The sequence below is a fragment of the Corticium candelabrum genome, chromosome 2 (assembly GCF_963422355.1).
Source record: "Corticium candelabrum chromosome 2, ooCorCand1.1, whole genome shotgun sequence".
Taxonomy (NCBI): domain Eukaryota; kingdom Metazoa; phylum Porifera; class Homoscleromorpha; order Homosclerophorida; family Plakinidae; genus Corticium; species Corticium candelabrum.
This window is the reverse complement of record NC_085086.1, coordinates 83,009-110,393: the sequence shown is the minus strand read 5'-3', so window position 1 is coordinate 110,393 and position 27,385 is coordinate 83,009. Positions and strand designations below refer to the sequence as shown.

General features: G+C 39.1%; 1 protein-coding gene across 2 annotated transcripts; it reads right to left on the bottom strand.

Annotated features, from left to right (window-relative positions):
- Positions 1 to 659: 659 nt before the first annotated feature.
- LOC134197825 (U4/U6.U5 tri-snRNP-associated protein 1-like) lies at positions 660 to 27,385 on the bottom strand. 2 transcript variants are annotated; one of them, XM_062667176.1, is made up of 30 exons: positions 27,300 to 27,385; positions 26,908 to 27,145; positions 24,693 to 24,849; positions 24,564 to 24,628; positions 23,648 to 23,721; positions 23,528 to 23,583; positions 20,802 to 20,913; positions 20,013 to 20,087; positions 19,730 to 19,789; positions 19,634 to 19,670; positions 18,041 to 18,183; positions 17,911 to 17,983; positions 17,281 to 17,327; positions 17,196 to 17,222; positions 17,072 to 17,131; positions 16,896 to 17,005; positions 16,615 to 16,678; positions 14,657 to 14,690; positions 14,196 to 14,262; positions 13,960 to 14,069; positions 11,946 to 12,011; positions 10,514 to 10,551; positions 10,390 to 10,452; positions 10,246 to 10,327; positions 8,622 to 8,718; positions 5,674 to 5,766; positions 5,501 to 5,609; positions 2,154 to 2,243; positions 1,976 to 2,097; positions 660 to 916 (listed from the first exon to the last, which is right to left on the bottom strand). In XM_062667176.1, exons 2-30 carry the CDS (start codon positions 27,134 to 27,136, stop codon positions 892 to 894), a joined length of 2,385 nt encoding a protein of 794 aa, XP_062523160.1. In that variant the 5' UTR covers positions 27,137 to 27,145; positions 27,300 to 27,385; the 3' UTR covers positions 660 to 891. The 2 variants fall into 2 exon arrangements, with proteins under 2 accessions (XP_062523160.1, XP_062523165.1); XM_062667181.1 differs by lacking the exons at positions 24,564 to 24,628; positions 24,693 to 24,849.

Here is a 27,385-nt window from a genome sequence, read left to right as displayed (position 1 = left end):
TCTAGCTGAAGACATCCAAGTAATTACATCCAACAATTACATCCTATTACTGCAACATGTTAGTTACATCATGCAGTCAGGCCAGTATGGATAGGAACTACTAGTACATACATCAAAGTAATCAATTACAAGATTGCTGTTAGTAAGTGTCTTCTAACCTATATATAGTGTTTGTATTCAATATTCAAATTTTAGATGAAACATCGAGCTCTTACAAACAAACAAGTTCTCTGACATTCAGATTCTCGCTGCAACATGCATTATTCTTCAGAAATTTTATTACGTATACACAATACATTTCCATTACAAAATACATTTCTATTACAAAATACATTTCTATTACAAAATACATTTCTATTACAAAATACATTTCTATTACAAAATACATTTCTATACCATTTGCTTATGCTAGATTGTTGTATGCACTTGGCTGAACCTTTAGCTACACCAATCATGAAACAAACCCATCCCAATGCAACTTTAATGTGTTAGAATCACAAACAGCACAGAGAGCTTAATTAAGGCTGCTCAAAACAGGCAAGGACATGCATCTTCAGATCACAACCATACACCCCACATCTATACAATAAATCATTTAAAGAATTTTGCACAGTCACCCACACTTCATAGTAGAAAAATCTCAATTGACAAACGCTGTGTCCAATTTCAATCATATGAACATTACTTAAGGATTCTATGTTATTCCCAAGTTAGTGTTCACACTGCACTCTATAATCAGCAGAAATATAGCATCATATGATTGACTAGCAAACAGATACAGCCTAATACGATGAAATTCAATTAGAATGAGTGTAAATAGTGATAAACACAGTAGAAGATCCAGTTCAAGCACATACAGCAAGTATGTTCGACTTCACTCATTTACCTGTGTCACTTTCTGCCAAAATCAGATACCCTAAACAGCAAGTTTGACACACATGAGTACAATAATCAAGCACACTCTCTACAATATACAATCAACACCACTTGTACGTCAGCAAACAAGCCACACAAGTCTTAGAAATGACTTTTCCATGCCTTCTTACAAGTCAATTCTACCTAAAAACCTTTCATATTCAATCCTATACAACAGAAGTAAAATAACGTTTTCGTTCAGGCAACATTATCAAACACTGTAACGATTCAATGACTTTCCTTCTAACCTATGGAATTTCTGCCTCACAATACCAAACCGACTTCGTCTGATAAGCTAAAATCTGCATTTCAGAAGGTAATACAAATGACAGAGCCCAACTACACTGTAATTTGCCCAGTAAAAACTGTTGAAAGATAATTCCATCTATCAGCAAACTTAATCATACGTAGTATAACAAATTTTAGAACAGGAAGTTTAAGTCCTCTTTACAGTTACATTGGATGTGCGCATGCGTGCACACACACACACACACACACACACACACACACACACACACACACACACACACACACACACACACACACACAGACACACAGACACAGACAAATATAGAGCCCTTCACATCGTTCGACGTCGACCTTAAAGTCAGTCATGAAGATGGCTCCCCTGCCTCTAGAGACAGGGCCTCCATACGCTGCATAAAGACTTAGTGCCAGTGCTAAGTTATAATCCACCTGGAGCTTGGCCAGAGTCATCCAAGGGCACTGACTATGGCACAGCTCTGAGAATGGACACCAAGGCCCACAAGTACCCGTCTGCTGCATGATGTTACTACCAAGTCAGCGGTCACGTCCACACCCAGTCAATGACCAGGTATTCATTTACACTCCTGAGTTAAGAGAAGCAATTGTGTGTGTGAGTTCCTTGCCCAAGGCAATTACGTCTGTGTCCATCCTGTCTTTGACCTCACGACCTAGTTGTCCCAGATGTTTCCATTCTCCAAATGCTAACCATTAAGCTACAAACCCCATGCAAACAAACACACAAACACACACACACACACACACACACACACACACACACACACACAGCACTTACCCAGCTAAAGATCTGGCTCCTCCACTGAGAACTAGAAACGCTGATCCAGCTTGCCTCTGCTTCTCATGCATCATAGCTACTGTGTTAAGAGGAGTGTCTGTCGAGTGCATTTTCTTCAATGCCTAAAAGTAACAATCAATTGTCTTGCTGTTCATTCTAAGTTGTCCACCAATCATACCTCGTCATCCAGCTTCTTCTTTACTCTCTTCTCAGTCTTTGACTTTCCTGGCTTTTTACCATGAAACTTGTGAGACAAATATCGAAATGCCTGCAAATCATAAGCACACAACTAGAAACAGCACTCATTATTCTAATATATTATACATGCTCAGTAGCTAGAATGCTCTCTGTCTCGGCAGATTAGATTGTCAAGTCATGAATTGTAGTAAGTATATCATTGCAGCCTTACTACAAATGCTAGTAGAAATCTTATTATAAGCTTAGCATAACAGTTTGTAGCAAATATGTTGCTCAAGCTGATTTGCAAGTCCCTAATTCTCAGTTATTGCATGTAGTTGTTAGAGAGTCAAAGAAACGTGCTACTACATCACATTCAGTGTTTGTACTAGACAAACCAAATACAGCCACCAACTATTGGAGCTACTATGTAGTAACTAATAGAAACGTCTTTTTTGCCTTGATTCTGACAGCGAAGGGGCAAATCTCTCTTTACCGTTAATGCAACAATTGCAAACAATCATGCTACAATTGCAACACATCTCATTTTTATCACTTAAATAAACAAAAAGAAAGGTAGGCACAAGTAAAAGATTTAAGTCAATTCACAGGTAATCATAGATCTCTGACAAACTAACATTACAGTGACAGTTGCACTTCATATGAGAAAATTTCAACATGGGCAAGTAAAACTTAGTTTATTTCCAACTGTGACCTAAAGGAATTTACACAAGGATACATCCAAAAAGAGAATAAATGATGATTTGTCATTTAGTGTTAAAGGCACAGTTCTTGCACGTGATGAGCGTGTAGCAAACCAATAGATCATGTGACTATGACTCACAAACAGACGTCTATCAAACACTACTTTTAGAGACAAGTTGAGTAGCATTTGGCCACCTGGAGAAATTTTATTATTGTTTGTTAAGTGTTAGTAAAGATACCATTCCAGGTATACTATGTCCTTGGAACACACTGAAAAGTTCTTCATTTCGGGTAACTTGACTGACCGTCTTGGAGGTTACCTCAAATATTTTTAGAATGTTTTTGCAGAGTGTGTCTTCATCAAACATGTTTCATGCATGTGTGTCACTTTTACTCCTGTAGTGCACAGTGCGCATACGTGTACCAGGCTAGGATTGCACAGTACATCTAGATATACACCACATGTAAGTGCCATGTCTGTCTAGCGATTTCTGTCTCGGTTCTAGATGGTGGTCATTCCATCGCTAATTCTAGAATACTGTGGGTTATAGAATCGTCTCTGCTAAAGACATTCTTTGTATGCGCAGACAGCATCACATCCAAGCATTCCCTATGATGCAGTGCTGGATGACGATGGTGGATTGCATTTAGAGTTTGGTAGACGTCATGTGTTTTTGCCTTGGAGGCTGCTACGGTATTGAGAATTTATCAGCAAGTTCTGGTTAAAAGTGCATGTAAACAACGTGCCGATGAAGAAGGCATTGGAGCAGCGTCTTCCCCAATCACTTACATCTGCATGGATCTGGTGGTACAGCCACCGGTATGGATCGTCTGGTTGCCATTATGTAACTGATAAGGACTGCTGGTCTCATATTCCTGGTTGGTGTCTCTGACATTGAAGGTACGTACCGCGTACCGTACATCGTGGGGTCCATTGGTCGTGCATTGTAACTGATCGATGGCCACCCCATGTAATGCATTTAACATGTTCGAAAAAGTGGTCATTTGATGACTAACTGCATTACTTCATGTGACAACCTATTATTCCAGTGAGGTTGCCATCCTGGGGACTAGAGTCACTCAAGTTATGGTGGACCCAATGAATTTTGCTTCATGCTGTAAAGTAAAATAGTGAAATTGCTCAGGTCAGGCTGCGGTGGCGCCGCTGGAGTCCTGGAATATCGTTTGCTTACACTAACAATCAGTACCATTATTACATATTTATGAGATATACATGTATGTAACAGTCCTAAACTCCTTGGCAACTGAAAATCTTGTGAGGTTGCCAGGGTGATGACTACGTCTGCAATAAAATTTCGAACACTGAAATTGTTGTATTTTTAAATAAAAAATGTAGAAAATACAATTCGCAACCAACCAACCGCAATTTTTTCTCCATCTTACCTGATACAAAAGATTTTTGGTTTGGTGTAGTGTATATCTTGTTCCAAGCAGATACCTTGCTAGCAAGCATCTCATCTCAGGCTGATTGTGAACTTCTTGTTCAATTAGCAATTTAGTTGCTAGAAACCTAAAGTGAGGTGTGGCCATGCCACACTTAGTACTGGACATCTACGATAACATAGTGATCGTGCTCTTCTCAATTAATTGATCACACATAACATTCTCCAGGGATGTAGCCACCGGTTCAGTTGATCCGATTTCAACTGGATCACTTTTCGATATTGTTACTTTCACCAACAGACCATTCCCGACAACTTTTGGAATAAGGCATAGCTGATTAAATAAGTTTTTATTTAATCACTCTGAGACAGCCTCATATGAAGTGTCTGCAGCCCCACAGATCAAAACACATACAGCTTGTAGACCTGCATGTTCATTCTGGTTTTAGAATAGCAGATAGTAAGTGGAACCAAATGGTGTTGCTTCTGTCACCTCCTTCTAATGCCTCATCACCTTTGAACTTGTTTCTTATGAGACCATTCTGAGAGTCTAACAATTAATCCTGTGCTGCTTTGTACTCTGTACAGACCCAATGCATGGTTTTATACCTGGTTGCCTTTCACTACAACGTTACGATGTCTAGTCATCATGCCACAGTCACCAACCATATGAGTCACCATTGGCAAAGTATTAAACATAAAAATTAAAGTTGAATCAGTGATATTCCCTCCAAACGTTTTGAAAGACAATAAAAATTTTCACTTATTACAGTTTTAAAGGTCAACAGCAAGGGAAGTAAGTTAAACAGACGTGCTTTCCTTTCATCGTAACCACTAGAATAGTATTGGAAAACTGCCAAACAACTGAAGTCGTCGCTCCCTTCTATCTACAAAGTCATTAGCAACTTGTTCTAAATCAAGAGAATCAGTCATGTACTTTGTCTTTAATAAATATATTAATTATTTAATCATTTATATCCCTAAACAGCAAGTAAGCGTTAGTAATCGACTGGCAAAAGAACACTTTGTGAAATGTAGTCAGGCCATGGCTAGACCAGTCTGACTGGTTCCACCGCTTCTGCAGGTTGTGCAAGCAAAATTCAAATGACACATAATGTATGAGTAATCAAAAATTTCAGGAGCAGTCAATTCGTGCAAGGTCATCAACCATTCAGTTTGATAACAACTAAAGTGTTGAGTGTGCTTGCCCTGTTTGAGAAGCAAATAAATACATAATTACCTCTTTTTCATCCATTGTTTCTCCCTTCTCATTGATATACTTCAGCTCAACTTTTGGTTTGTATTCTTCCTTAGACGATGACTGTGAATGTGACGAGTCATATCGATCACTGTCAGCAACAATGAGTTTATACACAAGCCTAACAATAAAAGCATCCAATCCAACGATCTCACCGAGAATACAGATCCCTGTCTCGATCTCGATCTCGTTCTCTGTCTCGATCTCTCCTTGAATCTCTTGTGGATTCTCCATATATTCCAGGTTCACTACAGATACAATAATTGGAACAAACAAACAATGAGAACAGCTGCAATGATCCGCCTAACAATTCAGACTGTCTTCACTTGTTCTAGTCCAAAGTATACTAAACTATCGTACATGTACTCTATTGTATTTGCTTGCTGCTAACTTGACCACCTTACTCTACAGACCAGTTTTGTCCCAGGTGTGATGATCTTAAACATTTCCCCTCTCTAGTTCAACTAATTTTACCAGTAACTTTAATCAATATTTCATAGTTATGTGTGCATATTTTCACAAAATGTAGCAAAATTGTAGCACGTTGTTACAAACATCGGCCCCCTATAGCATTCATAGCTCATCTAATACACTGGCTGTACGCCCACACTATACATGACGTCAACTAATGGCTCATCAAAACTGTCTGACCACAAAGTTTCATGGGTATAGTTGTTTACAGCCATCATCAATCATTTCTGTATAACAATAGAATAACGCAATAGTGCATCTCACACACATAGTCACTACTTCATGGACATGCAACATTATGACAACAGACTCAGTGAGTGTTCACACCGACATCTGGACTAACTATGATTAGGCTAACTATGATAGGCCAATATTAACGCAAGCGTGTTCACATGTGGGCACGTGAGTGTAATTAGCCTCAACAGTTTCATCCGTCATATCAGGTAAGAATTCGCGTGAATTGTCTTGACGAATCCATTGCTTTAGGTTTTGAAGAGAGAAAATTTAGTTTGCTCCTCTGGCAGCTCCTTCAGGAACGGCAGGAAGTTGTCACCTGTACAGGAACGTACATATTCTGTTGCGTTGACTTTGCGCTTTGAAAATCTGTAATAACTTCTGCATAATAGGGCAGACAGTGACCATCTTGGTATCATTCGAAACCGTACGTTCCGAAGTTTCTGTAGTTAGGGTAACAATGGCGGTTGTATTACACAAGCGGTTTGATAAGGCTTTTGCATATCAAGAGCCGGTAGGGTTCTGAACTCATTAAGAAGGTTCGGTCTTACAACAAGAACGCTGCTAATAGAGGAAGTAGCCAATTAACAAGGTCACTAAATGGTCTGCTGCCTTGACATCAACACACAGTTCCTCTTGTTTCACAAGTAGTTGCTTGATATTTCTGACTCCTCTTCTCGTTCTGCTTCGTCTTGATAGCCTGCAACTTTCTCTACTGTTGCCTAACATCTTTGTATTGTAATATGACCTCTACATTGCACAGTTACTGGGATATCACTTAACATCTGAGTGTGGTAAACGAATATAGCTGCATCAATAGTCACTTCCAGTGCAAAGTCAACGCAAACAGAGAATAGTATACATCTGCTTGCGCTTCCGTATGTATGTATACAGCGCCAAGTTGTTGCTGCGTACTTTTAAGCATACAACAGTTACACCACATCAAAAACATCAGTGAGGTGCTCTTCTTGGATATTACCTCGCATGCCAAAGTCACGTGTAACCACTAACGCCACTAATGTGGTTGTCATACTACTCTTTACGGCGAATGGTGTTACGCTAATCATGATTAGAATCGATGTGAACAAGTGGTGTTATCCACTAACGCCAAACTATTCATGATTAGGCCCGGTGTGAACACGCTCTCAACCATGAGGAGCTAATTATGATTACAGTAGGACGTCACTTATTCAAACACCAGTTAACCAAACGTCTCAGAATCCCTGTAGCTTTGCACGCACAAAGCTGTAATAAGCATGAGCATCAGAGTACACGTTCTCATATGGTAATGTTGAAACCCCAAGAGCCACAGAAGGAGAAGCAAAAATGAGTCGTTTTGTCCATAGAAGGAAAACCAAAAATTTGCACAAAAGCTTCAGACGGCTGGAGCAACTTGGTGAAGACTATGGAATTGCTAAACCGACTGTGTGTGATATCCTGAAAACCAAAGTGTCAGTTATCCAAACTATTCATCAGAGTTGTAAAGGGTCAGAGAACAAAGTGTTCAGATAAGGGACATCCTACTGTAGTTGATAAGATTGCTAGTCTGGGTGTCCACACAATCATACATTTACATTTACATTACTCAAATCAAATAATAACAAACCATAAGTTGGGCATTACTAACACATCAAATTGGCTAGGATCCTGCACCATCTGCAAGAAGGAAAGCATACAGTACTGTCTTGAAATATTGATGTCTATCTGTCTGTCTGACTGTCTGTCTGTCTGTCTGTCTTATTTCACTATTGAACACAAAAAGCAAAATTTTACAAGAACACTATAGGTAAAACTGCTAAGCTAAATGTCCATCTACTAAGACATACAGATTGAATACTACTAAAATTCTAATGAATGATGTTCTGAATGTCTCTTTCATTGTCGTCCAATTCTTCATTTCCCTCTGTAATTCTTCAAAGTTTTCTCAACATTACATTGGAATTGGACTTCTGAAGGCATATTGATAGTCTCTTTCTCCATTGTCCTCTAAACTGTGCTTCACTTGATCCACTTTCTACATCTCTTCATCTCTTGGCCAGCTGGTTCAAATAATTGTCTGCCTTTTCTCCCCAACAACCAAAATGTTCAAAAATCAACGGAATGAAGGTAGCTTTGCATGACCCTGGATGCTGTTGATTTGAATATTTATTTATTTTTTTCTCCTGTCTTTTTGCAGCTGCAAATCTGTCCTCTCTCGATGCTCTTACCACTGTGTCGCTACTAAATGGGCATGCCAGAGAGAAATCGAGTTCGTCTGTCTGTCTGTCTGTCTGTCTGTCTGACAGGTGACAAACTCACAAAACAATAGCTACATGCATGAGACAAAACAGGCAGCAAAAAGGATATAGTAAACCAACCAATGATTGTCACAAATAACAAATGAGCAAATGTGTGAGACCTTGTAGATTCAACGAAGACGTTCTTTGCTTTGTCTCTGTCAACAAACTCCATCTTTTTGTCATACTTCCTTTCGGTCGTTCCACTGTCCAGCATACCTTGACAAGCAACATGATTAGACAAACAATGTGAATGACTCATATAAAGTAACATCATGCAAATTAGAACAATGGAAATAAGTGAAACGGCTAAAATAAAAATAACCAAGCTGAAACACCTGCATATCAGCAAATCTACAACCAAAGACTACACATAGCCAGACTAACATGCAGGCAGACAAACAGAAAAACAGAGAGACAGACAGACAGAGAGACAGACAAACAGACGGACAGACAGACAGATGGATAGACAGACAGACAGACACACAGAGAGACAGACTAAAGATTCTCTGTACAATTACAGAATTGTAATGCTCAAGTTATATCAACGAAACTTAGCATGTTGTGTGGTGGGTCTGAAAGGCCTGACTCTCTCAGCACCCAATTTTTCCTCATTAGTCTTAGCTACATAATTATTAAGTGTTTCAGTTTGCTGTAATGTTAGCCTTCAATGAACATTAGTCTAGTTGTATTACTGTAGTTCTTTGCAGAATTGTATCATAGTTTGATGTAAGAAATAAAAGATTAACAAACAGACAGACAGACAGACAGACAGACAGACAGACAGATGGCTAGACAGACTGACAGAAAAGCAGACACACACACACCAACTAATCAACAGACAGAAATGGACAATTAAATAGGAAAGCAAGCAACTACCATATTCGTCCAAACACAAGCCCCAGTGCTTGAATTAAATAATGGAATGCAATAAGCTTGTCTGTGTACAAATAAAGAACCTCAGACTTGAATTTAGAAGAGGCTTATATGGTCTATATGGTGCAAAGATATGACTGGATGCTAAAGAGTTGAGAGTTGCACGTTGCTTGACTTGTCAATGACGTACAGTACATTACTGGTATCTGTTCACGTGATTGTCCAGCTACATAAAAATTACAGCAAGTCGTCTAGAGTGAAAGATTTTAAAGTCTGATTCTTCCAATAGCGCTAGATCGTCTTTCTTCTGTTCTGTGACATCCGCCAGCATCGGTTCAGTTACTTCCACTGATTGTGATTTGTCGTTGCTGAGACAGATATGACGTTTCACTTGTTCTCAGTGCTTTCGTCCCTCATGCAAATCACTAGAGCATCATCTGTGCCATCAATGTTGGTAGCGAGTCACTCACACTTAAAAGAATATATGATAGTTTCAAGTGAGTAGTTGGAGTAGGGGCCTCAGCTGAATGTTGAAATAAATTCGACCTGTACACATGCAGCTAAAGACAGGATGGGTCTTATATTCAGTCTGGGTCTTTTATAGTTGCAAAGCAGCTTGAAATAATGCACGGATACAGTGGCTGGAAGGACACACAACACATACACGTGCGCGCGCGTGCACACACACACACACACACACACACACACACACATTGTGACAAGCAAAAGGCTACAGTGCAGAAACAGATACATTATGTTATAAAACCAACAACGAGCAGATATACAGACGATCAAATAGATGTAGTGAAATCAATCAGACACACAAACAGTCAGCAACACGGTAATAACAAATTAAATCTTTTATCCCACCTTTCCTCATTGCCATCTGCAGAGCAGCTGTTATACTTGCCCCAATACTTGGTTCAGCCTCAAAACCTCGTCTTTCCTCATCCTTTCACAAACAATGCCTCCATTACAAGTTACAACAATCCAACAACTAATGTCTGATCTCACATCATCAGATTCATCTGCTGGTTCAGCTGCCTCAAACTGCATGTCTTCTTCACTTTCACTTTGCTAGAAATGATAACTCAGATGACAAGTGTGGCTTAATTAAAGGAAAACAATCAATACATACATGATCATGTTTCACAGACACCACACGCTCTGGAACATCTACAATACAATGATTGAAAATGTAGACTATAACACAATTTCATTCAACAAATTGCAAAGTGTAGATGAAAGTTTACCTCATTAATTAGACATTAAACAGAAACTCCCATGAAGGTACAAATGACATTCTGACAATAATACTAACAGTCCAGGGATTTCCCCAGGCTGCAGCGCAGTGCTACTTTATTAGGGCGTGACCATTTTTTCATCTGTACAGGCTCAACAAAAAATGTATTTATGTTAGAAAATATGTGTATGATGGCATGTAGACATTATTTCTGCTGCTGTAGCTCTTATTGATCAATTCATGTGTTGAACTCATGGATTTCACACATCATATGACATGCACAGCCTTTGTCCACTCGTAAGCCTAGGAAAGTACGTGCTAATCAACATGTGGTTACTACAAAGTGTAGTGAGTGCAAGGTCTTAGATTGATGTCAGCCAAAGCGATTGACAATGTCTGACTACTTTGAATTGAATGAACCTAAAAGGATCAGGTGCCACGCCCAAAACCATTTCAAAAATTATATAATTAAATTACGTGCCGCCCCACTTATATTTTCTGGAGAAACCCATGCAGTGCTGATTCTAGTATACGTAGTAACCTTTGGTTCATCAATAAATTGGAAAACTGAGCTTCCAAGTTGAGTGTGTCACCCTAACAAGATGATGCCAATGAATAACTCACACAGATGTTGCTGTACATGCTCTACAGCTGTACTGCACTTGGTTATCACTTGCCTCTTAGTAGTCTCGTACCCAGACTCAGGAACAAGGCTACCTCTTAGAAGGTAAAACAGCAGCTGACAAAAAGTCGATTACATAATTCTCATTGTACAAAAGATACAGTTTAGTTCTCTAGATTGCTAGAGCCTGTCTCTACGTCTCATTCAAACTCAGAACTTTCCAAACTCGTAACTGTTTTCAAAATCACCTTTCAGTTCAAACCGTAGGAATGCAAAGTCAGGCCATTGCAGACAACAAATTAGCAAAAGGATGCCATTCATATGCTACTCAAATGAGGACATCAAAAACAAAGATGTCCTGCAGGGCATGCTCTCAAGTTGGAAGCTCAAATTTCTGTCTAGACAAAGCTTCTATTATTTTATTAAATTGCTCCTAATAGAATCAAAGCAGTTAGTAGTATATCATCAGAATGTCAGTCCCATTTCTGTGGTAGTTTCCTTTTAATGCATTGCCAGTATACATAAAAATGAATCAAACACACACACAAACACAAACACAAACACACACACACACACACACACACACAATGCAATGTCTATCCCTAAAAATCACACACACTACTCATGAATTCAAGCAGTTGCATGTAATCATGTCTTAACACTAGCAGTAAATGTGATAAACTGATATGACATTTGTGCAATCACCTTGAGACTTCTCCCCAACTGTCCTGCAAAACTCAGCAATTGAACTCAGAACAATTTTCCCCTGTTCTGCAAACAATAAAACAGAACACTAAAGCATCTCAACGACTATCTTATACATATACAGACATTACAAATGAAAACACAATACAGTACAACCTCGATTATCCGGATTACTCCGGAGAGAGGTTAGAAGTCCAGATAATCAAAGTTGATAAATATCAACTAATTTCCTTCTGTTTCCACACTTACTGTACATTCATGTCACTAGCAGAGTCATCAACATCTACCTATTTATTAGATCATTACGTTCTCCATTATGTATTCACTCATTTGTAATAGACTGTACCTACAGCGTACTAGTATGAAGTAAAACATATTATAGTGCCTTTATCCGGAAACGCAAAAGGTCGGGCGACACAGAATTTGACTGGATAATTAAAAGTCCAGATAATCGAAGGTGTACTGTACAACATCATATCTTAGCACAAACCAAACATTGTATGAACATAAGCCTTCAATAACTATTACTTACTAACTGCAATAATATGCCCATCTTTCAGTGTTCTCATATTGTATATTTTTATCAGACTACCTTCTCTATTTTCAGTTTCATAACCATGTAAATTTATGGTCTAAGGAGAACTCTCACCAAATTAACAATCTCTCAGGTGAAAGCTGTCACTTCATGACAACCATTTGCAACCGTTTACTGCAGACGTTTACTGCAACAAATAATAAAGCATTGAAATTACCTCTGTGGGCGTGTTTAGTACCCGTATGTGGCATGAGCGTAACTCTGACTGCTGGTTAGCAAGGAAGACCGATACCTGTGCACTTTTCAAGGTAAGGATTGTGAGACATGTGGTGAGAAGTTGTGATTTATTGACTAAAGCAAACTGGGACCTAAAACTTACCACGCAAGTATTGACTGTGTCAATACAACCGTGGAGCCTCAAAATGAGACCCTTCTTAGATTAGTTCATAGATCCTGTCTCGCTGCATTTTGGCTGAGTTAGGAGCACTTGGTATGGTTAAACCTAAAGTAGTTACTTACAAACGAAGACAGACAGTAAGATTTCGTGCTACATACGGGGAATCGTCTGAACAACTCATGGCCCACTATCAGCTTCTGTGGCTGACTGGACAATAAAGTTCCTGCAAGAAGATACTAGGACTAGTATCTTTCTTTCAACAAGTTTTAGTATTTGGTGAAAAACTGTAACATGGCAAAATCACTGCTTTAATAGATCTGTCTGTCTATCTGTCTGTTTATCCGTCTGTCTGCCTGTCTGCCTGCCTACCTGTCTGTCTGTCTTTCATGTTGGCACAGCATGAGTGCTCGATGAACATGGTGTGGTTGCAGGTTGCACTGCAAGAGTCTATGACAAGCTGTGGTGTTAGCGTTTTGCCATTTTGAGCAACATGGCAAAAGTATCAGATGTTGTTTGTGGTATTCTGCTCATAAACTCGACAAATCATGCACAAGCAGAACATGTTAGGGTTTCTTTCCAGAATTGTAATATCCAAAGACTGTAATTCCCATGCTGTACACAATGATAAAACTCTGATCCTCTTCAATATTCTTGGTATCTCTGGTGAGTTGTGATGATACATCAATAGCATAATAAACATACAAACTCACAACATATCTATCTTCCAGAATCCTATCAACAATAACATTGGCAGTACACATTTCTGCACTCAGTGTCTGTGAACATAAAGCCATATTGAGGTGTACACAAAACAGCAGACCAGCAGTCTTGTGCTCACTTTGCTCACCCATGCTACCTGCTCCATGACCCAGTCTATATATCTATGCTGCCATTGCCATAGTACTAATTAAGACAGGTGTATGCCTCTGTCCTGTGGTGACTTTTCATTTGCCACATATTTAGTAGCGTGATTAAGAGATATCAATCTAATCTTTAGTTAATTTAATGACACAACAAGCATAAAATAACAAATAAAATGTTAAGAACACATCTAATTCTCTAGTACTACATGTATGTCTCACCAGTTGGTTGAGACGTTTCATTTTGTTGTTTCACTTCAGAAGACTTTGACAGCATTTCACCAACACGTTCAACACCACCAATTTTTCCACTCGACTTCACTCTTCTGGCTCTGTGACAACAAGTACAAGAAATACATAAAGGTAACAAACTGCTAGGGTTACCCAATAAAAATTTTCTTTTACCCCCCCCCCCCCCAACACACACACACAAGACACTATTATTGCATTCTCCATACCTCTGTAGAGCCTTCTGCAGTTCCACTTCTGCTTCATCTTCCTCAACATCACCAAAACCATCATCCACTACACAACACATCATATCTATGTATATCCTCCTACAGACACAAAGTTCTAGCCAAGAACCATTGCTAGCCAGCAAGCCCATAAGCAATGGTCCAGTTCATTAGCCAAAGTTTTAGCAGCAATAGTCATGAAATACTAATACTATATATGTAGTAGTACAGCTCTGCATGGACAGTATCACATGTTGTTAGCAACAGAAACATCATAATAGCTAACAACAAGTAAGTTAGTAACCCATTGTTCAGTCCATATGCTAACACTAACATAAACAAAGCAAAATCAGATCGTAACTTCCCAGCCAGTAGAGCAAAAATCCAACCAATGTTTGCTAGGTTAGCCAGTTATAGCTAGAACTTTGATGCAAAACTATTGCTTTGTTTGGCATCTTTCTCACCTTCCATGTAGCTTTCTTCTATGCTCTCATTCTGCTACAAAGACAACAACAAGAATACTATGATTATCAGTGACAATTACATAGCAATACCACAAGCTTCATATCTAAGTTATTGTTTAGAAAGTATACATGCATGTTACTAAGTTACATATATATATATATATATATATATATATATATATATATATATATATATATATATATATTTGCTTACATATTTTATATTCTTCTTCTATGCAAACTACCCCAAACTGCCCCAGACTACCCCAAACTACTCTACCCACCCAGTCCCTAAACATAACTACATTACAGTGACCGGAAAATCCCAAAAGTCATCAAAGTCCAGGTTCAGTCTACTGTATAATAGCTTGGCATTATACTGCCACAGTCTCACGGACAACTGTTCCATCAAATTTGAGTATGTCTGAGAGAAAGGTATGCTGTTCATTGATGAAGCTTTTGAGGCTACGATCTTCAGCGTCTCTAGACTTGAGGGAGACCAGTGTCCTAAAGTTTCTACAATGAGCGGGTAGAAATGACCTCAGATAATAATTGCATGCTTATTAAAAGATGAGTGCAAGGATAATTAAATGATTTGGCGTGCTAACCATCAATGTGCTACTAACACTATGTAGGAAACTCCTGCTCAAGTAGGAATTTTCGTAAATGTAAAAGCTTGAGCCAAAGAGCTACAACTGCACAGCAAGGCATCACACAATATAGTCAGCAGTTTCTGTCAACAATTCTACACATCCAGGTTCTCACCAGAATGTTTACCAACGTGATCAAAACAACATGTCTGTGAGGTCTAATATAATGACTTCAGGGACCAACAACAAAAAGTGCGAAATGATGTCTAAAACTTACTGTATTCAAACATGTTAAAAATGCAGCCTTTTAATACAACAGACTCATGGAACACTTGTATTCATCAAGCCTGAAAGTTAATGTCGACAAAAAAAATATGACTTGCTAGCCCTGCTTTCTCTGCTGTAAACATTATTAATCGTGCAACATGTCTTACAGCTGCCTGCATATAGAGACTAGCCAAACAATCGAATACTTTCTAATTACAATAAATATGTATTAACAGTGTTTTCCCAGTACCGTCAGTACTGTCATTTGACCGTTGGAAGAGGAAGGGACGTTTGGAGTGGGGAAAACAGCATTTATCGACGGTTGGGACAGAATTGGAAAGCCTTAGCATGCATAGTGTGGCATCACCGATCTAAAGAAATCAGTGGTTTTGATGGTCCTAGAGTTGCTACAGAACAATACATATTCTCATGTCAGACATCTGGTAATCATAGGGAGTGCATGGTCTCCTTGTTGAGTTGATGTTTGAGGTGAATTCCTGTTGACCTTTCACACAAGAAGTGCTAATGAGTGACTGTTGTTGCAGCAGGTGTTCTACTAATTACTGTTTATCTTCATCTCATGTTTTGTACACCCTTTTACTCCTTCAGGCCAGCTTACAATTCCGGTTTTAAGTCAACTTGTCATTGTAATATTATATAATCTACTGTATTATCTGTCTGTCTGTCTTATGTTTAAAATTATTAACAAGGTTATGTTCAATGAGGTTTATTAAGATCTGAGTATCAATTTTATTGAATAGTCTACCAATCATGCAGTAACTTCAAGACTTACATGGAGTCTTCTGACATTTTGTTACAGTTAGCAAACCGCCCTTCTAGTTTACATCTATTGTAGTTTGTCTCATCTATGGAACGTAGGATATCTACGTACAACAATATCCTACTACTACTACTACATGTACCACTACTAATATACATGCATCTGACTCTAATACAACTAAGGAACAGATAAAGTAATTTTATGATGTCATTACCAAATATGTCAACATCAAACATTTAATGGCGTCATTCATTGACATCATCATATTGACGGTTGGCAAAAAATCCTGGCTAGAACACTGTCAGTAATTCTTAACTCACTTCTTGCTTAATTGCAACATGTCGCTTGCCCTTCTTATGTTCAGATCCTTTACTGTCTGATACTCTGCAATAAACATAGAATATAACTAGCAAACAAATGTGTGTTCACTTGCCTTAATTATTTAATTTAAGCCATAAAATTAAATGTAGTTGTGTGTGTGTGTGTGTGTGTGTGTGTGTGTGTTGTGTGTGTGTGTGTGTGTCAGCAAGCATGCCAAGCATAAACTAGCCACACCAACTGCAGACACATTAACACTAATCACTCCATCATTCCACCTTACTTCTGTCGTGATCCGTGATCTTTTCCCGTCTCTTCCAGCGGAACAAGATCGTCCACCTTTAGAGATTTCCTCATCACTTTTCTCTTTTTCTTTGGCTTCTTGAATTGCACCTTGACATCCAATCAAAAGCAGTCAAGCAATGCAACCAATAAACACAGAACCTGACTGTTACATACCAGTTCTTCATGAGTGTAATATTCAGATGCCAGTCTGCCTGTACTGTGCTGCAGTGACTCCTACACAACACATACAATGAGAAGTGACAAACTAAATTATTGCTCGTTTTGTATGCAAGCTCACCCCCTTTAGGCTGAGACTCTCCCTAATCTAACAAACAGCAAGTCACATGATATAAAACTTGATATCAAGTAGAAAGAAATCAAACTCGTTTTTCTTCTTCAATGTCTTCTGTACTCACACGTCCATAGTTTCCTGTATATCACAATACATTAGGTTGTTCTATAGATAAGATGATACATACACATACAGTAACATTGTATTAGCAAGATAAATATCTCAATACATTAGACAATTGTATTGCAGTGCCAGTATAACATGTCAACTCGCCAACCAATCTGAAGATGTTAATTATGCCTTAAACATTACAGCAACCTCCTTCAATACATCCACAACCATAATACATAAACCCATCAACATGTCGCTTGAAACATCATTTGAAAGTGTGAAATCATAAGCTACAATCACAGTCTCCCATCAACTTCGTTATAACTCATCAGGGCATGTGACAAAATATACATCCAGTACATGTCTAGTCACACTTCTCTTGTCAGCTATTAGACATGCTCGATCCTCACAGATACAAAGTCAAAGACCAAATTTGTACATCAGTAAATACAAGTAAGAGACAGTTTAATGTAAACAAATTGTCTAAATTTTTCCTTTCATTGACAACACAGTAGAAAAGATGTGCTATCACTGATGTTCAGTATAGAAATAAGACGTGATTAAAAGGTAGTTACACGCGCATACAACAGAAATCACTACCTCCAATTACCTAACGTGAATGATGTGGCTTTCTCTCCATCTATTTCCTCGTCGTATTTCTCAAGTATTTTCTTTTCCTTCAGCTAACACAAAATGTCACGTAATTGTGCAGTTTTCTATCATTGATATCAATATCTCACCACTCCAAATTCGTCCACCTCATCGTCCGTGTAAGGATTGTAGGAAGGTTTCAACTTTTTCAGTTCAACATTCTTTGCTGCTTTCTCGTTGTCAAGCAAGTTGATGTTATAAAGTACATCACCACGCTCCTCATCCAACACATCTGCACAACAGATACTTACTGCATGATATTTGCTATACATCACAATACATATGTGCATACTGTCTATAATACGTCCATCAACTACAACAATTAAGTCTGCATGTCTGTATAAAAGATATCCCCTGTTCATCTACATTCTGTTTGCACCACCTCATACTTGACCTCCCGACCACCTTGTACACACAAAGACTGGTTTGCAGTAACAAGTCAAGTGTCACCTCAGTATCAATGCCAGTGTCACTTGACACACAACCTTACTGATCTACAGTAAGCAAGTAAAACTGACATCATGCAGTCAGCTGCGAGAAATACCGTAAATCCAGAAATTTCTGTACTCATGACATTTTAGTTATTTTTGTACAGATAACCTAGTTGTACACTAAAATAACACAAATTCTAAAATTTATAGATAGATGCACTTGGGTTTGGCTACAGTACAGTACTGATGTCCCATACTAAAGTTGTGTGTGTGTGTGTGTGTGTGTGTGTGTGTGTGTGTGTGTGTGTGTGTGTGTGTGTGTGTGTGTGTGTTTGTGTGTGTGTGTGTGTGTGCACAAACTACTTCATAAGCAGAAGTACTAAAATTTATGAGAATGAAAATTTCTGGATTTACAGTATTCAGTATTCGATGGTTACTGTTAGCACACGTAAAACAATTGCTGCTACTGCAGCCATAATATGTCATCACAATAATTCCTAGATTTTCAGTTCAGCTTTCAGCTCACATTTTGTGCTATCTGAAACAACATCATCACCTCACTGGACACTTTCTCTTTTTCATAATAATCTTCATAACAGACATCAATAACTTGCTATAGATAAGCAAAGTCTCGTACATCAATAATAAGCTTTCTTTACACCTAAAAAGCCTCTGATTGGTAGAATAAAATATGGTATTTCTCGGTTAATGCTGCAGACATAGAATAGAGCTCAGATCTATTGCAGCATCCATAAAGGGTGCACAGTACGATACTCAACTGACACTCAGCAGACACTCAGCTTTCATAAGTTCTCACCGGCGTAGAGAGAGGGGTGGGGTGGGGTGGAGAGGGTGGAGGTGGGGCTCCTCGCTCAGTGTAGGAATTGAAATTTTCTGTGCCAGTGACTTTGCAAATCTGTTTATGATCTGGTAAATGAAATAGTTTTTGCTTACTTATGATGACATCCACGGTACAGCCCCCCCCCCCCCCCCCCCCCCCGCTCGTGAACATCTTCCTATGCCACTGGTTCTGTAAACAAGTCTTTACCCTAATGCAGCATTCATATCTGTGTAGTGTATCTGACATGCACTACACCAGTTAACTGCATTCAACCGACCAGATCACACATGCTCACATACATGCTACCAAACTGTTTGCCCATCTACCCGCTCACAAACCAGAATCTCTACTTTGCTGTACATCTGCCTGTCTGTCTGTTACTTAATTGTTTGATATTTGTCATAACTCACCAGCATCTTTGAGTGTCAAAACAACTGCCTTTCCTTCCTATAAATATACTACAGTCATTACACACAATAATAAAATAATTCACATGTGCAACTCACAAGAAACGTATCTCTACTGTGCTCAACAGTCAAACCAGCAAGATCTCTCAAAGAGTATTCCTATAAACAGCAATCTTACTCACACATATGGACTCATGCATGCAGGTTCACACACATGGACTCATTCACGCACACACACACACACACACACACACACACACACACACACACACACACACACATGCACACACACACATGCACGCACGCACATGCACATGCACACACACACACACACACACACACACACACACACACACACACACACACACACACTCCTTCATACGGGACGTGCTTCCTTAGCCATGTCACTATCATTTTCTCTGTCAACATCTTCATCCATTTCTCTCATCATTTGTTCCTACAAACACACATTTTAAAAGTACTACGACTGACACTAACAGCACACAACAACAAAGATGTGCATACTATAATAAGAAAGATTCCTCTAAATTAAATGAATCTTCAGTTACATCTCAGTTACTAAAGAGTTTGCTCCTGGCTTATACCTACATCAGTCACCACCTCTGCATACAACTGGACTTAGTGGTTACTAACTTTCATGTTTCAACCAACAATCATGCTATCTCAACCACCAAGTCTTGCTGTTGTGGTCAGTACTGGTAAATCACTGTTTTTAGTGTATAATAAAAATGTGCTTTGTTACACTTGTCACACATAAAAGTCAACCAACCAATTGATTGCATTGCTATCTCTTCAATTTTAAAATTATTGAAAACAAGGAGAGAATGAGAAAATGCTAACATGCCAAAAAGTTAGTGAAGTTACAAAAACTATTGCTATACAATTATGCAGAATTGAACAGAACTAGTAGAGTAAACATCTTACTGTTTAGTAACTTTCTATGCATGTTCTGTGTCACGTGTGTGTGTGTGTGTGTGTGTGTGTGTGTGTGTGTGTGTGTGCACGCGTGTACACGTGCATGCGTGTGTGTGTGTGTGTGTGTGTGCACGCGTGTACACGTGCATGCGTGTGTGTGTGTGTGTGTGTGTGTGTGTGTGTGTGTGTGTGTGTGTGTGTGTGTGTGTGTGTGTGTGTGTGATGTGCGTCATACTCTCTTGGCAGCAAGTTCTCTCTCCCGTTGTATTCGTCTAGATTTCTCTATCCAACTAGCAGCACTTTCATTCTCCTTTTCATCATCACCTTCACCAAGACTCTTCACTTTACTACAACAAACAAATTTAAACTCACACCATCACCATCACAACACTTTACAAACACACAATCAACATCAAAACCTAACAGTTTACCACATGTTACCATCACTCTTAATCTACACTAGAACTGGAGCAACTGAATTTCTTTGATACACCAACATGCTGCAATAGATCATCACCACATGCACTATAACTCTCATGAAACTCTAAAAGAACAAATTTGTCATTCTAGCTGAGAAAATACGATACACTCATTTCCACCAAATGATCAAGATCTGCATACATTGTAGTATTTGTATCTTTATTTTCCTAAAATTCATCTTACACACACACACACACACACACACACACACACACACACACACACACACACACACACACACACACACACACACGTTCTGTCTACATTCCAGTGTCTCACTGGAGCAGGTAATGTAGGCCAAATGTCAGTTGCAAGGGTTCATTGCTAGTTGACATAAAAAATTAACAATTCTGTGTCGGTTACAGTTACACCCGGACTAAGTTGGTAGCATCAGTTGGAGTGAGATTTCAAGGTGGCATAAAAGTAGCACATGCAATATATATCACACAACTACTCTGTACACACTGTTCTGTGTCCAGCATATCACACTAGAACACAGCACTATTCGTCAATTTCCCTTTTACTGGTCTTGCTCGTATGGACACATGATGTGTTGTACATACAGCTGAAATGCTAAATTATAAAGGAAAGTAAACGTTTTAAAATGCCTCACAACTTCCACAGCATGAGTTTGCCTGGTATGTAGTAGACCATCCTAGCAGCAACAGATTGTAAGAGTGACATTCAGTTCTATCAACTAGTAATTGAAACTGTGTTTACACCGTCCCTTCCACAGCTATGACCCTTCAAAGTCCTGAACACCAGGTAGGATAGGCCAGTGGCGTATAGGAAGATGTTCACGAGCAGGGGCAGCTGTAGCGTGGATGCCATCAGCTTGCCAGACCGTAAACAGATTTTAAAAGTCCCTAGCAGAGAAACTTTAAATTTCTACACTGAGCAAGGGGTCTTCATCCCCCAGTCACCCCACCCCCACCCCCAGCTAAACCTCTCAAACACATAGCAAGTAGCACATGAAAGTATAAATACTAGTAAATGAAGCTGTGTTTACACCGTCGCTTCAGAGCTACGAGTGTGTGTGTGTGTGTGTGTGTGTCCATGCGTGTGCTTGCGTGTGTGTGTGCTTGTGTGTGTGTGTGTGTGTGTGTGTGTGTGTGTGTGTGTGTGTGTGTGTGTGTGTGTGTGTGTGTGTGTATCTGTGTGTGTGTGTGTGTGTGTTTGTGTGTACGTGCGTGTGTGTGTGTGTGTATGCATGTGTGTGTGTGTGTGTGTGTGTGTGTGTGTGTGTGTGTATGTGTGTGCACGTTTGTGTGTGTGTGTGTGTGTGCGTGAGTGCGAGTGCACGTCTGTATCTCTGTGTGTGTCTGTGTCTGTCCATGTGTGTATTTATTGTAAATATTAATGTATATTTATTAATTTTGTTTATTTATTGTCATTATCATTAATTAATCATTAGCTTAATTGTTGCTAGAATGTAAACTGTAGTTCTTTGAAAACACAGTGTTTACCAATGTCATTAAAGGTAATTAACTAAATACAATCAATGTCCCACACTACTTCGAATTCACACAGCTATGTAACTCTTGTACAGCACGGGCTTGTAATCCACGTTATTTCTCAATTCTGCATGTATAGTGCTCTTGCATCACTGGTAGTTAATAAATTAATTAACTATTGAGATGGACATCATTATCATACTTTTATTGAATCATCGCCATCTTTCGTTCCGGTATTTCGTTGTAGCTAGAGATCGGTGTACATCTCCTAGCTGCATAGATATTACTGTGAAGCGACGTCATGTACAGCTAGCGACCGGATCCAGAAGAAAGGAGCGTCAACGTTTCCTATGAATCTTTCTTGCAAGACGACGTCGATCGTTCATCATCAGTCCCATTTAGAACATACTGCTCTCTCTTGATCACGGATGACATGCTGGTGGTGCGCATGCAACGATGCTTAGCTAGATGCATGGTCCCGTTGGACCTTAGCTTGGCTTCTTGAAGAACAATAAATTCGCTTGTTTTGCGATTCTTTTGTAAAAAGTAACAAACGCATACAACTATTACCTGAACTTTACTCTGCGCTTCTCGGTTTGATAACAGTTTGACCGTAAAATGGAGGTTTACGACATCTCGGCTTTTCTGTCATAATGCGCGGGATTGTTACGCCGCCCATTGTTGGTCTCCCAAAGGACTGCTGATTGGCTCAACAAATTCCCGAGAGTGATTCACGCTGACAAGCTAATATTACGTCACCTACGTTTCGCGTCCCAAAACAACTGCTGATCGGCTCGACAAACTCCCTGAGCGTGACACACACTTACAAACAAACATAGGTAGTGACATACCGACAGACAGACCGGAAGTCAATACAGCCCGTTTAGAGTGAGCTTCTCGCGAAGCAGTCCACCACTTAATGTGGTGTCCTTCTTTTACGCTCGTAGCTAATTAAATTTAATCAACCCAACAGCTTCATACACAACTACAGTAACAAAATATCCAATAATGACATGACAATGTTCACCTGAGTTTCTCTCTAATCTTCCTCTTCTCCTGCATCTCAGCTAATTTCCGTTTCACCTAAACAACAACAATACCCACTTACGACGTATGTCTACTATAAACAATAGACGGAAATGCTCACTTCTTCTTGCTCTCTCTTCTCTCCAATATTATGAGCTGGAACATGAACATCCTGTTTCTTCTTTTTACTTTCACCTAAAGTAATAAAAGCACACATTACACACCAACATGTTTCAACTGCAATTGAAATTGTGTAAGCAGTTGGATGGTTGTACACGTGGCTGACAGACACATGTATAGTATAAGTCTGTACACTTTCATGTCCGTTTGTCTGGCTTTATGTTTCTATGTTTCACATTACCACCATCTCTCATTATAAACAAATACCAATCATGTCTACATGTTTGCCGGGATTTACTTAATTAATTAATTAACTTGCATCCTCCCCTTACATAATTAGCCCATGCCAATCTAGCTGTTGACATCAATGCCCATATTAATGTATCCTTATCCCTTTCCAACACAAACATGTAAACATGTAATTGACAGAAAAGTTTAACTCAGGGGAATACATACTTCAACTAGCATTACATATTCTGTTCTGGACACACAACTTGCTGCACCAAACAGGGGCGTAAGCGTGGTTATAAAAATTGTGGACTGTGATTCTATGGTATCAATCAATTAGAAGCCAATAAAAGTAGGTGTGTCCATAAAAGTGGGTGTGCCCCATAACACTGTGAAGCTTAGCCTCCCTTTCTAGAGGTCACACTATGCACCTGTACCAAAGTTTGGCAAAGACCTTAAAATCAATTGCATAAAATGCATTTCGTGTTTGGAAAAACTGAGATAGGCCAATCATTCACAGTACATGTATATATGTTCAAAAGTTAGGAAGACAGCAGCTAGCCAACCAACATCAATCGTCATTGCAAGCACCTCCCATAGTTTTTCAATGGACATTTTGCATCTGTAAACTCTCTAAACTTTGGCTCAATACACAAGAGTATTATTACACTATGACATCAATATCATACCAGCAGATTTCTCTTTCTCGTCTCCAACATCAAGTGGCTTCAAACCCAACTGTGCTCTCAATTTACTGCACACATGCCCAACAATTGACACACAATATTAACACATCAGCCAGAACTCTAGCATCTCACTTCGTCGCTTCAACACTAAGAGATGTGTCACCACCCTTCACATCAACATCCCTTGCATCTCGTTCCTTCTTTGTTTCGTCGTCCATACCATCCTCGACTCTCTTCTCATTCTCCTCCTCCACGCTCTCTTCTCTCGCTCTCTTCTTCACACTCACCTCTAGACCCAAGAAACAAAACACGACGTAAACAATAAATTAATGAAAAATTCCTTCTCAAGTAGTAATTGAAGGTGTGGTTACACTCTTACTATGAGCCTCCTAAAACCACAATAGGCATGTCAAGAACAATTTCAAAGTTAGATGCTATTTTCCTTTTAATTAAGTGCCCTACTTGTAAAATCCATCTAAAATCCTACAAAGAGACTGTCGTTTCATGTGACCACAAAGTCCACAAACAGGTTGTAGTCGTCAAAGTGCAATAACAAGAGTTATCGCACATAGGCTGTGTTCACACTGTGTAGATATACATGTAGTGTAGTTAGCGTAAACATGGCTATTACCCTACTATCCGGAAGTAAAAAGTGCACAAATGGAACTTCACTACGTGCATCATTTCAACAGCAGACTTACGGGAGTTACGAATACTAGTAGACACATCATCTAGTAGTCTCGCATAGCCGAACCCTTCGCCGCTACACGAGACTAATCATCCAGACATACTACGCATGCGTAACTACAGTAACTATGCTCTAACCAAAGTCGCAAGCTTAGTTCGATAACTACACTATAACTACGTTATAACTAGATGATAAATAACCACAGCTAGTGTGGTTCACACTGTAGTTTAGTTACTAGACTGCCAGGCAACTATACTGTAGTTACCAAACTACAAACGCTATAACCAGAAGTGTGAACACGCTCATACATGACCTAAATATCACTTGTGGTTTATAGTGTCAAGTTTCTGTGTAAACTTCGTAAGACACAAAATTAATTGATTTTATGTTATCATTTAATTGTAGACAAGTAAGTTGTGTTAATTATTTCCAACAAGAGCAGACAATCACCAACATGAGTCACACTGTTCTCGTAAAAAAACTCTCATGAACATTTCACAAATGTGATTGGTGTTTTGTCTCTGGTTGCCATGTATTTAACCAAACTAAGAGTGTGACCCATTCCTGAGCTACATATGTAGTCCATAACACTTGATCAAAAGTTAATAAATATCAACAAATTTTCCTCCACTGTACAAGACCATGCTCTGTTTCCACACTTACTGTACATTCATGTTACCAGAAGAGTCATTAACAGCTACCTATTTATTACAATAGTACTTCTCTGTTATGTATTCGCTCATTTGTGAAAGACTGTAAGTACCTACAGCGTTTTACTACAGTACATGTACGACATGAAATAGAGTAAAGTACATCTATCCGGGAATGCAAAAAATCAGAAGACACAATTTGTCCGGATAATTGAAAGTCCAAATAATCGAGGTTGTACTGTACTGGAAGTCAGTTAACCCCTATCTATACATATTGAGTATGTTACTCACTAAGTCACGTGACCTTTACAAAGTCCCCTTCTTACTGCTCATAGCTGAAATAACATACTGTTCGGTCCCTATTTGTTGCATGTCTGTTTCTCATCAGCCAGTCTGATGCAGGCGGGCAGGCTTACCATTATCCATTATATACATGTGACAATTAACGGAAGACAGTATTTAGTTACTCAAGAAACACAACAGATTAGCAATACTCTACACGGTACTATGTAGACTAGAGGTCTGATTTGCAGAATCTACAACAACATATACCTGGTAACCATGTTGGGCATCCTGTAAAAATTAGATAGGGAAGAAGCCCAGACGTATCTATGGTCCACATGCTCTGGTTGTATCACACATGCGCATTACATGAATAACACTGTAATGGAAAAATCAGTGCGACCTGTACGTCGTTCAGGAGAACGATGGAGAAACAGAAATGCAACAAATAGGAACCTAAAAACTACATATTTCATTGCACTGACAAATCGTAGAACAAAGGCTTAATCTCAGAGGATCGTAATGATAAGGCCACTCTACCTAAAACAAATACCCCATTTCTTGTTTATTAAGTCGTCTGTAAAAGATTTACCTCGTCTTCTTCTATGCATGTTTCAATACATTCAACGCCAGTTACTAAGTATGACATGTAACTTACATGAATGCAACATTTACAAAATTCACTTTAATATCAATTAATGACCACGCCTACACAGTCTATTCTAACCTCCCTCTGACTCGCCGTCACTCTGTAAATCCTTAGTTAGCTCTTTTCCGTCCTTCTCCGCTTCCTTCCGACTTCGCTTTCGCTTCTTCTTCTTCCTCTCGTGACTGTCGCCGCCATCCGCACGCACGTGCTTTTCCACGTGGTCGCCCTCGTCTCGTTTCTCATCTCTTTTCGACTTCTTCTTGCGTCGATCATCGCCGTCTTTATGTTTCTTCTTAGATGAACCCATCTAGACGATCTAAACACAATAACAGTATTTATTCACAACGAAAAACACAAAAACGTGAATAACACAAACTAGAGAACAGAGTAAATGATTTCTTTCACAATCTCAAGATCCCCAATAGAGCCCCACTACGCAAAACTAAGATTAAATACTCTAACAGTCTTACCACCGCCTTCTCTACTTTTTCTGCCTACAAACCAACGCTAAACCGCTCCAACTATTTTGTCTTTGAGTCTTGTAACGCGCGTTAGA

Bases quoted from the DNA above. Each gene is read 5' to 3' on its own strand.
- LOC134197825 (XM_062667176.1), bottom strand. From the start codon at position 27,136: ATGGGTTCATCTAAGAAGAAACATAAAGACGGCGATGATCGACGCAAG. The intron at 24,629-24,692 runs GTGAGATGCTAG...GCATGTGTGCAG, and splicing joins CTTAGTGTTGAAGCGACGAA to TAAATTGAGAGCACAGTTGG. The intron at 14,691-16,614 runs GTGAGTTAAGAA...TTGTCTTTGTAG, and splicing joins ATGTTGCAATTAAGCAAGAA to CAGAATGAGAGCATAGAAGA.